The sequence below is a fragment of the Schistocerca cancellata genome, chromosome 9, assembly GCF_023864275.1.
Source record: "Schistocerca cancellata isolate TAMUIC-IGC-003103 chromosome 9, iqSchCanc2.1, whole genome shotgun sequence".
NCBI lineage: Eukaryota > Metazoa > Arthropoda > Insecta > Orthoptera > Acrididae > Schistocerca > Schistocerca cancellata.
Genome location: NC_064634.1, coordinates 303797446 through 303811624, shown reverse-complemented (window position 1 = coordinate 303811624; position 14179 = coordinate 303797446). Strand labels below are relative to the sequence as shown.

Here is a 14179-nt window from a genome sequence, read left to right as displayed (position 1 = left end):
CGTTTGACCCTTGGCAAGGTCATCTGCGGGTATGACTCCACAACAGTCCCAAAAAACTGAAAGCATGACATTCCCAGCTGACATATGCCGTTTTGGAAGGAGAGGGTGGGAGTCGGCATGCTTACATTCCATGAGCATGGTTTCTGTCTCTGGATCTCAGTGAGAGATCCACTATTTACCCGTGGTTACCAGACTACGAAAAAAATCACCTTCATCCTGTTCCAACAGCATCAACATCTGTCTTAAAAATTTCATGCCGTCTTTGCCTTTGAAAAGGGATTAGCAAACGCGAAACCCACCGTGTGAACAGCGCATTTCGTCATGAACAATTTTCCAAGCACTACTATAACTGAAATGAGTTTCATTTATGATAATTTAGATGGCTGCTGGTCTATCTTCCAGACTAAGCACTCAGCTTTCTTCACTCTGATCGCATGGTCTTTCATTGACAGGCTACCATATCTTGGCTCGTCCACCTCACAACAGTATCGTAAGATGAGCAATCATTTCCGTAAACAGCCGATATCCCAGGCTCTTTTACTCTTCAAATGTCTTTATCACACTACAAGCCTGAATTTTTTCCATCTTACACCTCAGTCCACGTAAAAACTAAAAAAATAAATAAACCCCCAATTAACTGAAATTTTCGACATGCGCTGAGGAGCCAACGATAACACAGAAAATTTCATGAATGTAGTATAATATAGGGATAATAATCAATATAGCATAATGCAGAAATAACCTTTAACTGTGAAAAGTGAAAATAACTTACAGAAATGTTTGATAAATCACTGAACGCAGTAACAGTCATCTTGGAATCGTATAACGGTGCGTAGCGTGCATTGTGTTGTTCATGGTCTCATGAATCGAAATCCGATACTACAGTTCACAGACAATTCAGGACTAAATATTGCAAGCCACCATATCAAAGACAAACTGTTTTAATTGGTACTACCATCTCACCGAATCTGGCTGTGTGTATCACATAGGACGGTGGGTCAGGGTCAGCCAGCAGCCAGTGATGCAGCAATTGAACCAATTCGTCAGTCTCACATTAGCAGTCCAGTTAATCAACGAGACGTGCCTGCTTAGAACTGAATGTGCCTAGTGTTAAAAGTGCGGGAGGTATTATGGAAATACCTGCTACTCAAAACCTACAAATTGGAGCGGTTGTAAACTTTGAGAAAAAGTGACAATGAAAACTCGCTGATTTTTCTGTAGAAATGTTTAACAAAATGCAGACTGAAGATGAATTTCTTAATAAAACGTGTCCAGTGTCGAAATCACCATCCGCACATGTGGTCAAGTGAATCAGCATAATGTTCTGATATGGTGCGATCAAAAACCGTGTCACTTAATCCAACATGTTCGGGACTTGCTAAAGGTAAATGTGTTTTGCACTGCAGACTTTAAAAAGATTTGCGGAACTTTCTTTGCTTTCCGAGGCAACTGTTACTAGCATATCGTACTGGGTCATGCTTGAATATTATCTAATGTCTCAGTTACAACAGGACATGAGCACGGAATTTATTTAGCAGCAAGACGACTAGCCACCATATTATCGTCGTGAAGTTGCCACGTGCCTCTGTAGCAATGTTCCGCCTTGGATTGGGCGTTGTGGAACAATATCCTGGCAACCACGATCAGCTGATTCTCCAATGGACTTCCTTGTAAGGGGTTACATTAAAAACATGTTTGTTCCTCCACTTCCGGGAAATGTCGACGATCTGTGACAATGGATAACACAAGCAGTTGCCACCATACATCAAGACTTGCTACATAGGATTTGGCACGAAACTGATGACAAATGGGACATTTGTAGTGTTAAAAAATGGTAGTCACAGTGAATATTTGTAGATAAAACTTGAAGATATACTGCATTCAGTGCTTGATCAAACATTTCTGTAATCTATGTATCCTTCCATAATTAAGGGTTACTTTTGTATAACTAATTTATAAACACTCTGTAATTTTCAGATGATAATTACAACTTTACGATACCCCCTCATAAGTACCGGGTGATCAAAAAGTCAGTATAAATTTGAAAACTTAATAAACCACGGAATAATGTAGATAGAGAGATAAAAATTGACACACATGACTGGAATGACATGGGGTTTTATTAGAACAAAAAGAAAGTTCACAAAATGTCCGACAGATGGCGCTGGACAGCAAAACGTCAGTTACTGCGCATGACAATGGTGTATAAAAGGAGCTGTAATGAGAGAGAAAATCAGATGCGCCATCAGTCGCAGCATGTTGACGTTACATGAAAAGGCACGTTTAGTGAAGCTGTATTATCAGAATGGGGATTGTGCTAGTTCAGCGTTACGATCCTATCACCATAGAAATGGGATTCGAACGGACAAAGGTCCGTAGATAAATGCAGCTGTGGCAACAATGATTTCGAAGTTCGAAGTCACGGGCCGACGGAGCACAAGGCGTAATGCTGCTGAGACAGTTCAGGAAGAAATGGAGACTGTAGCGGGTTCGTCTATGCACGGGGAAGTCGGCGCTCGTGCAGTCGCTCGCCGCACCGGCATTCCATACACTACTGTTTGGTTGGCACTGAGGTGTACCCTCCGATGCTATCCGTACAAAATCCATCGGCATCATGAACTGTTACCTGGCGATTTAGTGAAGCGGAGAGCATTTGCGGTGTGGGCGTTTCAAAAGATGGCGGAAGATGACGATTGGTTGAGTAACGTATCGTGGACCGACGAAGCTCATTTCACACTCCGAGGGTCTGTCAACGCCCACAACTGCAGAATTTGGGCTACCAAAATCCTAGAACTGACGTGGAATCTCCATTGCACGACGAGAAAGTCACGGTATGGGTTGGATTTACCACACCTACCGTTATCGGGCCTTTTTTCTTCGAAGAAATGCGTGATTCTGGTTTTGTAACTGCTACCGTGACGGGTGAGAGGTACGCCGATATGTTGCAGAATCGCATCATCCCCAGCCTGGCTGATAAACACCTGCTGGAACGTACGATGTTTATGCAGGATGGTGTTCCACCACATATTGCTAGACGCGTGAAAGTTCTCTTGCGCGCATCGTTTGGTGATGATCGTGTGCTCAGCCGCCACTTTCGTCATGCTTGGCGTTCCAGGTCCCCAGACCTCAGTCCGTGCGATTATTGGCTTTGGGGTTAACTGAAGTCGCAAGTGTATCGTGATCGACCGACGTCTCTAGGGATGCTGAAAGACAACATCCGACGCCAATGCCTCACCATATCTCCGGACATGCTTTACAGTGCTGTTCACAACATTATTCCTCGACTACAGCTATCGTTAGGGATGATGGTGGACATATTGAGTATTCCCTGTAAAGAACATCATATTTTCTTGGTCTTACTTTGTTATGCTAATTATTGCTATTCTGATCAGAATAAGCGCCATCTGTCCGACATTTTTTGAACTTTTGTATGTTTTGGTTCTAATAAAACTCCATGTCATTACAAGCATGTGTGTCAATTTGTACCTCTCTATCTACATTATTCCGTAATTTATTCAGTTTTCAAATTTATACTGACTTTTTGATCACCCGGTATTATTGCCTCTTTATCACACATCTAGCCCTATTGTGACGAAACAAATATTCGTACCTCGCAAAGACTGTCTTGTAAAACTGAATGAATGTTCTCGAAACACCCTGTACTAAAGCCAAAGAATGCTACCAAAGAACTTGGCCCCGTAAATACGGTACGCTTGCAGGAGGTCTATTGGTAGTTTCAGAGGCAACAGCCTCTGCTGGCGGCCGGACCTCGGCGTTCCGGCCGTACGAAAGGAGACCGTCGGCGTCTGAGTGCGGAGGCAGCGGCTCGTCGCCCGGCGGCGGTGGCGGCGAAGTGGCCGAGCTGCCGGTGATCGGCGGGTTGCTGTCCTCGCAGGGGCGCCCGTCCCTGGCGGACGCAGCGGAGGAGCGGCTGCAGCAACACGTGGAGGCGGTCGCCACCAGCCTGGGACGCGCGACGGCCGCGCCGGGACACCTCTGCGTCTACTGCGGGAAGCTCTACTCGCGCAAGTACGGCCTCAAGATACACATCAGGTGAGGCGGGCGTCCCAAATGGTACCTGTAGCTTCCTGAAGTCGTCGACACACGGGGAAAGTTAGCTAGCGCTGACGTGGCGCTCTACGAATTTTCTGACGTCACTTCTAGCTACTTCTCGTTAAGGAGCCATTTCGCCATGTGAAACACAACGTAAGTTCTGCGATATTTCGGCGACTTGCCACGTAAGATAGAAACTATAGGAAGCAAGAGTGCTCTACGTTGTTGTAACTGCGACCGGAACGGTCGCGGGGTGGCCGAGAGAGTGCGGCGTGAGCAAACGGAGAGCGGCCCGCCGAACAAACAAACGAACGGAGAGGACGGACGCGAAACAACGACACCGATCGAGAGAGACCTTACGACGACAACACGCAAGAAGCAACGGGGTGACAGAGACAACCAAACGAATCCAAGCCGTCCACTAGTAATGAAAACAAAGAACGGTAAACAAGCTGTCTGTTGTCGAGGCGGGCGATATGTGATATGTCAAGACGCACGCAACGATTAGACTCACTGGCTGAACTTCCTTTTTTTTCCCCCCCCGAAGGGATCGGGCTGGCAGCAGAGCAGCGTAGTATGCCGCTCTTCAGCCTACAGACTTTGTTTTAAAAAGGTGAAGATAATATATAATAAAAAACAGGCGATAAAATCGAAGACTTTAAGGGTAACATGGCGAAAAAAAATCGTGGAACTTAAAACATAGAACAAAGGGATGATGATGCTAACAAAAATACATACGAAGCAGACAGGTAAAATAATAGACAGACAATTAAAAAAACACGGCGACAGTCTGGTTTCTGTTCGCAAAGGACATAAAATTGACACCCAGCAACAGCATGGTTTCTGTTCGCAACACGGGAAAAGATGAAACAACACTGAACATTCACAGGGCATACCACAGCCGAGAGCACGTGGGAGGAAACTGGACAGATGAGGGGAAGATAAAAAAGGGGGGAAGGTGAGGAAAACCGAAAGGGGGAGGGGGGGAAAGGAGCCAATGTAGGATGAGGACCCATAAGAGGAAGGGGGGGGGGGTGCTGGGCAGACGTGACAGGGAGTGGGGAAGGCAGAGGACGGGAATACAAAGGGACTTGGGGGGGGGGGGGGGGGAGAAGGAAGGTAGGGAGAGGTTAGGCAGGGAGAAATACAGGATGGAAGAGGGAGCCCAGGAAAAGGATGGAGGAAAGGAGGAGGGGTGAGGATCAGAGTTGATAGGAGGGATAAATGGAGGGAGAGAGAGATCATCCGGGAGGGGGAGTTGATGGAAGCCACCTTGGGAAAGGAGATGAAGGGTGTAGATATGGAGAGTAGGGGGGACACAACAGTGAAGACGTGTCAAGGGGCGGGAATGGAAGAGGAGAGGAGCAACAAGGGGGTGATGGGGATCAAGGTGGCGGGAGATGTAGAGTATGCGGATATGTTCAAGGAACAGGAGCAGGTGGGGGAAATGAATGAGGTCATAGAGGACTCGCGTGAGGGACCGGAGGCGTATATGGAAGGCGAGATGGAGTGCATGACGCTCAAGGATCTGGAGGGACTTATAGAATTTGGGGTGGGGGGGGGGGGGGGTCAGACATCCAGGCGGGACTGGCATAACAGAGGATGGGACAGATTAAGGATTTGTAGGTGTGGAGGATGGTAGAGGGGTGCAACCCCCACTGTCTGAGCGAGAGGCAGGGGCTTAAATACATGATCGGGGGCGCCGCTATTGGTCGCTGGGACCACGTGTTCCACTGTGGCGCCCTCACATAACTTGGGCCAGGAGGCACGCGCCGCCACGGCTTACGGCGCGATGGTGCAGAGACCTCTTGGGGTCTTCCGACGTCCGTGCCGTCTGGCGCGTATTCCAAATCCGCGTCGCGCGGAACCAGATATGTCACAAACAGAAACTTAAGGCCAGCAGAAAGCAAGACCCATTTCGTATTTTTCGTGCAGTAATAGACGATATGTGGTAGTTTTAATGTCATACCTTACACTCCATGGATATGTGCTCTTTCTAAGCACCATTACATTGAATGTCTCGAGAAAGAAACGTTAATGGTACGATTTGCCGCAATCGAACGACGGGAAACGTCATATTTGGTAGTTACAGAATTTTCTTATTAGTTATTATAGTGTTATAACTTCTTGTTGTGAGATTCACGAAAAACGCCTCGTTTTGGTTAGGATTTGTTATAATTACATACACTGAAGAGCCAAACAAACGAGCCAAACAAGCTGGTACACCTGCCTAAAATATCGGTAGGACCCGAGCGAGCACGCAGCAGTGCCGCAACACGACGTGGCATAGCCTCGACTAATGTCTGAAGTAGTGCTGGAGGGAACTGACACCATGAATTCTGCTGTTCTGTCCATAAATCCGTACATCACAGATATGGTCAATAATGTTCATGTCTGGCGAGTTTGGTGGCCAGCAGAAGTGTCTAACTTCAGAAGACTGTTTAAATTCAAAATTCGATATCTTCATCCTCAGCGTCGCCCGTGGGGCTGGTGGAACTCGCGCAATTGGCGATTCTCTATGGCACTAGCACCTGCTCGTATTTTTACGCCTTGGTGCTTTTGCACTGGCTGTGTCTTGTTCGGACGACAATGCAGAAGTTACGGCGAAAAATAAATAAATGAATAAGACGAAGTGAGTAGAGGCACCATGTTACAGAACAGAGCGTAAGACCGTAGTAGGTTTGAGCCCTGCTGCGGATGATTTTTTTTCACCTTCACATTTTATAAAAGTTTTTGTGACTTTCTTACGAAATTAATGGGAATAATTTAGGTAATTCTTGATGTTATGTAAATAAAAGTGTATTCTGTGTCAGAAGTGAGTTTATTCGATTTGGTGAATTTGTTTAAGCTAATGTCCTTACTGACTGGAGATGTATGTTTTCTTTTTGTCTTATTACATGCTCACAGATATTGAAGTTTTTATGTATGTATCCCACAGACACAACATTATAAGTAGCGCATGAACAAGGAAGGAAATGCGCGTCTTAACGGAACTAACACGGGAATTTTTCGTGTGCCCATTTCCATGAACAATCTGTATTGTCTTCAATCCATATAAAGCCGACAACTCCCGCCGATGGGCACGAAATCACTTTAACCCTCTGCTGAAAGCGCTCTCTCTCGTAAGGTCAGATGTCCTATTCGCGTGCACCTCAACTACAGCTGCCTCGTCCCGTGTGACGACTGCTTTACGCCCTGTACTCGTAACTCACAACCAAAAGAAATTCAGATCGTCTGTTACAGCTGCGAACGGCACCCAAGGAATTTTTAACCTGAAATTCAACTTAACTGTAACAGGTATGGATGTATTACCTAAAGCGACATACGAAAATTTGTTCCTAACTGGGACTCGAACCCGCATTTCCCGCTAAATCGTGAGCGGGCGGCTTGCCACTTAAGCTACCCAAGCACGCTCGTCGGACCGACCCAAGTTTCGTATGTCATACACTTATCAATTTTCTTCTCCTATATTATTAATTCAGTTACCTACACTCGCACATCTCATGATTTCTGTGCAGGTTTTAGAAACAGGACAACGAGAAGACATAGACTATCGTTATCACTTTCGTCACAGGCCTGTCTTCGCCTTATACAGGGTGGTCCATTGATAGTGACCGGGCCAAATGTCACACGAAATAAGCATCAAACGAAAAAACTACAAACAACGAAACTCTTCTAGCTTGAAGGGGGAAACCAGATGGCGCTATGGTTGGCATGCTACATGGCGGTGCCATAGCTCAAACGGATATCGACTGCGTTTTTTAAAATAGGATTCCCCATTTTTTATTACATATTCGTGTAGTACGTAAAGAAATATGAATGTTTTAGTTGACCACTATTTTCGCCTTGTCATAGATTGCGCTGTAATAGTCGCAAACATATGACTCACAATTTTAGACGAACAGTTGGTAACAGGTAGCTTTTTTAAATTAAAATACAGAACGTAGGTACGTTTGAACATTTTATTTCGGTTGTTCCAATGTGATACATGTACCTTTGTGAATTTACCATTTCTGAGAACGCATGCTGTTACAGCGTGATTACCTGTAAATACCACATTAATGCAATAAATGCTCAAAATGTTGTCCGTCAACCTCAATGCATTTGGCAATACGTGTAACGACATTCCTCTCAACAGCGAGGAGTTCGCCTTCCGTAATGTTCGCACATGCATTAACAATGCACTGACGCATGTTGTCAGGCATTGTCGGTGGATCACGATAGCAAATATCCTTCAACATTCCCCACAGAAAGAAATCCGGGGACGTCAGATCCGGTGAACGTGCGGGCCACGGTATAGTGCTTCGACGACCAACCCACCTGTCATGAAACATGCTATTCAATACCGCTTCAACCGCACGCAAGCTATGTGCCGGACATCCATCATGTTGGAAGTACGACATTCTGTCGTGCAGTGAAACATCTTGTAGTAACATCGGTAGAACATTACGTAGGAAATCTGCATACATTGCACCATTTAGATTAACATCGATAAAATGGGGGCCAATTATCATTCCTCCCATAATGCCGCACCATACATGAACCCGCCAAGGTCGCTGATGTTCCACTTGTCGCAGCCATTGTGGATTTTCCGTTGCCCAGTTGTGCATTTTATGCCAGTTTACGTTACAGCTATTGGTGAATGAGGCTTCGTCGCTAAATAGAACGCGTGCAAAAAATGTCATCGTTCAGTAATTTCTCTTGTGCCCAGTGGTAGAACTGTACACGACGTTCAAAGTCGTCGCCATGCAATTCGTGGTGCGTAGAAATATGGTACGGTGCAATCGATGTTGATGTAGCATTCTCAACACCGACGTTTTTGAGATTCCTGATTCTCACGCAGTTTGTCTGCTACTGATATGCGGATTAGCCACCACAGCAGCTAAAACACCTACCTGGGCATCCTCATTTGTTGCAGGTCGTGGTTGACGTTTCACATGTGGCTGAACACTCCCTGTTTCCTTAAATAACGTAACTCTCCGGCGAACGGTTCGGACACTTGGATAATGTCGTCCAGGATACCGAGCAGCATACATAGCACACGCCCGTTGGACATTTTGATCACAATAGCCATACATCAACTCGATATCGACCTTTTCCGCAATTGGTAAACGGTCCTTTTTAATACGGGTAATGTATCACCAAGCAAATACCGTCCGCACTGGCGGAATGTTACGTGATACCACGTACTTATACGTTTGTGACTATTACAGCGCCATCTATCACAAAGCGAAAAAAGTAGCAGCATGCACACAACGACAAATTTCATCATTGACACGCCATACTCACTCATCTGAAATGATGCGAGTCATGAGGTGCACGCCAGTGAACGCTTGCCTCAAAATGGCAGAGGTGGAGACGCAAACAGTCTGCCTCGGGCATGGATGTGTGTGGCGTCCTTAGGTTAGTTAGGTTTAATTAGTTCTAAGTCTAGGGGGCTCATGACCTCAGATGTTACGTCCCATAGCGCTTAGAGCCATTTGCACCATTCTGAACGCATACAGTAAACAGACAAGTAACCTCAGTGAATTTGTCAGCATGGTTTCTATAAGAACACAAAGTATTTCCTGCCCCATCCCCATCGTCTCCTAACCTACAGTCTTTCTATTGTTCCAGGACTCACACAGGGTACAAGCCACTCAAATGCAAGGTATGCCTGCGAGCATTCGGTGATCCGAGTAACCTCAATAAGCATGTCAGACTCCACGCCGAAGGCCAGACACCATACAGGTGAGTTGTATTTGTAACTACTTTAATACACTTATTTCGCTTAATCACTCAGACAATCTCTTAATTACATATGAAAGCGATTTCATCAACATATCATCGTTCCTTTTCTGGTAACTATTAGGCAAAAGATATATGCATGCGCCGAAGTATCTTGTTTTCATGGAGCATAAAAATTGTGTTTTGTGTTTTGATTGGTTGGTTGCTGGGAAGGAACCAAACAGCGACATCATTGATCCCATCTTATTAGGGAAGGTTGGTGAAGGAAGTCGGCCGTGCCCTTCAAAGGAACCATCTCGGCATTTGCCTGAAGCGATTTAGGGAAACCACAGGAAACCTAAATCAGGATGACCGGACGCGGGTTTGAACCGTTGACCTCGCGAATGAGAGTCCAGTGTGCTAACCACTGCGCCACCCCGCTCGGTGTGTTGATTGTTTTTAGCGTTTGTTCAAAATGGATCAAAAGCACTATGGGACTCAACTTCTGAGGTCATTAGTCCCCTAGAACTTAGAACTAGTTAAACCTAACTAACCTAAGGACATCACACACATCCATGCCCGAGGCAGGATTCGAACCTGCCACCGTAGCGGTCTCGTGGTTCCAGACTGCAGCGCCTAGAACCGCACGGCCACTTCGGCCGGCTTAGCGTTTGTCACCCAATGCTTTGTCATAACAAAGTTCAAGAAGAGACCGCCTGAACAGTAATAAATCAAACAATGATTTACTACTATTTAATATTATAAAAAAACTAAGAGCTGGTGACCTGGACAAATTTACAAAAGTTAGTTTTGACTGGTCCCCAGTCACTGTATTAAAGTTTCTTGTAGCCGCGCGGCTTGACGCGTCTTGTCACGGTCCGCGTGGCCCCCATCGCCCCCCCCCCCCCCCTCACCCGGTGGTTTGAGTCCTGCCTCGGGCATGGGAGTGTGTGTCGTCCTTAGCGTAAGTTAGGTTAAACCAAAAAAATGGCTCTGAGAACTATGGGACTTAACATCTTAGGTCATCAGTCCCCTAGAACTTTGAACTATTTAAACCTAAGGACACCACACACATCCGTGCCCGAGGCAGGATTCGAACCTGCGACCGTAGCAGTCGCGCGGTTCCGGACTGAAGCGCCTAGAACCGCTCGTCCACCGCGGCCTGCTAAGTTAAATAGTGTGTAAGCTTAGGGACCGATGACCTCAGCAGTTTGATCCCATAAGACCTCACCACAAATTTCCAAAAAGTGCCTTGTACGAGGGGCGTTGAGCAAGTAATGCAACACATTTTTTCCTTAGTCAATTACGATTGAAAAATGCGGAATTTTTTGCGGGACATCGTGCAATATTCCTACTCAGCCCCTACAATTTCATTGAGTTCCAAAAGGGGCGGCGCAACGGAGGTGCGTTCCAAGCAGGGACATGCAATTAAGTTTCTTCTGGCGGAAAACCAGAGCATCGCAAATATTCATAGGCGCTTGCAGAATGTCTACGAAGACACGGCAGTAAACAAAAGCACGGTGAGGCGAGGCGTCTGTCATCCTCGCAACAAGGTCGCGCAAACCCGTCTGATCTCACGCGTACCGGCTGGCCGCACACAGCTGTCACTCCTGCAATGTTGGAGCGGGAGGACACACTCATTCGAGGTTTATTTTATTTTAATCGTATGGTGATTTTATACAATATACATATGATATAAGACAAGATTAATCCTTAAAGTCCGTGTTTTTCAACCAATTAATTAAGCTGGGTGTGAGAGTCAACAAGTCGTCGGGAATTGTACTAGATGTTCAATTGACTGCTATTCTTGATTATATTCACACATAGGTGAACTGATCCATCCCCATTTGTACCTGAAGTAGCTACAACAACCAGGTCCAGTCCTTAAACTGTTGAGGCGGCACCAGAGGTTCCTCGGTAGGTTAAAACCTTTTGGCTTCTTTGTGGGTCAAGGTGATGGGCTCTTATTCTCAATGTTGTTGTTGACCATTCATGCTTCCAGCTTTCATTTAGGTCAAAACCATCCGCGATGAGTTGCCCTGCAGTAACACCTGTTGGTCTTCTTGATCGCAATCGTTGCTGTGGCGGATAACAGAATTCCTGGTGCAGTGGTAGAGAGGGTGATGCAGAGATTTTCTTGGCCTCCCTCAGTAGAGCTTGTTTCCGCCTTAAGTGAGGTGGAGGGACGTGACTCAATGCAGGTAACCAGTGGCATGGGGTTGTTTTGATGCAACCAGTAATGCAGCGCATTGTGTCGTTCAGTTTTGTGTCTACCTTCTTCACATGTACACTTTCCAACCAGACAGGTGCACAATACTCGGCAGCAGAGTACACAAGACGGATGCCAGTTAAACGCAGACAGTCAACAGAGGTTCCTTCCCCAGGTGGTACCACTGAGCTTATGTAGTATGTTGTTCCTTGCAGCAACTTTATGAGAAAGCTTGGTGATGTGCTCTTTGTAGCTCAGGGTTGAAAAATGGTTCAAATGGCTCTGAGCACTATGGGACTTAACAGCTGTGGTCATCAGTCCCCTAGAACTTAGAACTACTTAAACCTAACTAACCTAAGGACATCATACACATCCATGCCTGAGGCAGGTTTCGAACCTGCGACCGTAGCAGTCGCGTGGTTCCGGACTGCGCACCTAGAACCGCGAGACCACCGCGGCCTGCAGCTCAGGGTTCTATCTAGAGTGATTCCGAGATATTTTGGGAAAGGATTGTACCCCAACATTTGTCCATTGAGCAGAACTCTTGGTCTGTAGTTCGCAGTACGATTCGTTAGATGGAAACAAGATACTTCAGCTTTTGACGTGCTTGGGATCAATCTCAAGGTCTTAAAGAAAGTTGACATCTTCTCCAGATCCTCCATAAGAATTCGTTCACCACCTTCGAAATTACTGCTCTGTGCTACCAGTGCGATGCCATCAGCATACATGAATTTAGTTGGGGTTGTGGTTGGTAAATCATTAATGTATAAATTGAATAGTGATGGGGCTAAAACAGATCCCTGTGGTAGTCCATAATTTACTTTCCGTTTGTGGCTTTTAGAGCTGCCTAGAAACACTTCAAATTGTCTTTCACTAAGCATGCTGGATATTAGATCCACCATTTCTTGACTTGGTACAACTCGCAGTAGCTTGTAGATCAGTCCCTGTCGCCAGACAGTGTCATACGCGGCTGTCAGGTCAATGAAGACAGCTGTTGATTTCAGATGGCCTTGAAAACCTGCATCAATATGGGTAGTTAGGGCAAGAACTTGATTGGTGCAGCTGCGTCCTTGTCTAAAGCCAGCTTGTTCAGGAGGGGTAGCAGCCTCGACGAACGGTATTTTCTGGTTAGGATGATTCGTTCCAGAAGTTTGACTGTACAACTGAGCAGTGCTATAGGGCGGTAGCTTTCAGGGCTGTCTTCAGGCTTGCGAGTGGCTGTAACTTTCGATAGTTTGAATTGTCTGGGAAGTTTATTCTCTTTGAGTATGTAAGTGAAGAGCGAAGTGAGCCAGCTTATGCAGTGTGGGCCAATTTTCTTAATAAATTCATTATAGATGTTGTTATGGCCAGCAGCCGTACCGACTTTCAGTTGCTTGACAGCACTTTCTACTTCTGCTATGGAGAAGGGCCTGGAAAAGGTGATCAAGGTGATCACAGGTGACAATCAAATAACTCGCTGCTCAACTGGACATTCTGTTGGTAGTGCTGACACACTCGCCCACCAGTTGTGGTACTCAAGAGTGTGAGCCCGCTGGGTTTCTCGCCGCCTACCAGAAGACCATAAAGAACAACAAAGGAGCTCTATGCGGGACTGCTTTTGTGTTACAAGACTGATCTTGAGAATTTTTGGCCTGCAGCTCGTGGTCGTGCGGTAGCATTCTTGCTTCCTGCGCCCGGGTTCGATTCCCGGCAGGGTCAGTGATTTTCTCTGCCTCGTGATGACTGGGTGTTGTGTGCTGTCCTTAGGTTAGTTAGGTTTAAGTAGTTCTAAGTTCTAGGGGACTGATGACCATAGATGTTAAGTCCCATAGTGCTCAGAGCCATTTGAGAATTTTTGGTCAAAATCCGTAACAGGTGATGAAACGTGGATTCATCACTTCAAACTGGAAACAAAACAGCAGTCCATGGAGTGGCACCAAGTTCAAAGCTGCACCCTCAGCCAGCAAAGTCATGGGGACAATCTTCTGGGACTCTTCCTCCCTCATGTTGCAACGATCAACTCAAGTGTATTGTGCTACCCTTAGGAAATTGACAAAACTGCTTCAGTGTGTTTGTCACCAGAAAAATGCAAACGAACTTCCCCTTCTCCATGCCCATGGCCATGAAAGGCTTCAAGCATGTCTTTGCACCCAAAAGGAGCTCACAATACTTCGTTGGACTGTTCTTGCTCATCCACCCTACAGCCCGGATCTCGCACCTTTCGACTTC

General features: G+C 46.1%; 1 protein-coding gene across 1 annotated transcript in view; it reads left to right on the top strand.

The window, feature by feature from the left end:
• LOC126101372 (zinc finger protein 691-like) overlaps positions 1-14179 on the top strand; it is a 28484-nt gene that overhangs the window by 13227 nt on the left and 1078 nt on the right. The window contains exons 2-3 of the mRNA XM_049912039.1: positions 3896-4053; positions 9670-9783. Of these exons, the coding sequence (XP_049767996.1) occupies positions 3896-4053; positions 9670-9783 (272 nt within the window). The remainder of the gene's footprint in view (positions 1-3895; positions 4054-9669; positions 9784-14179) is intronic.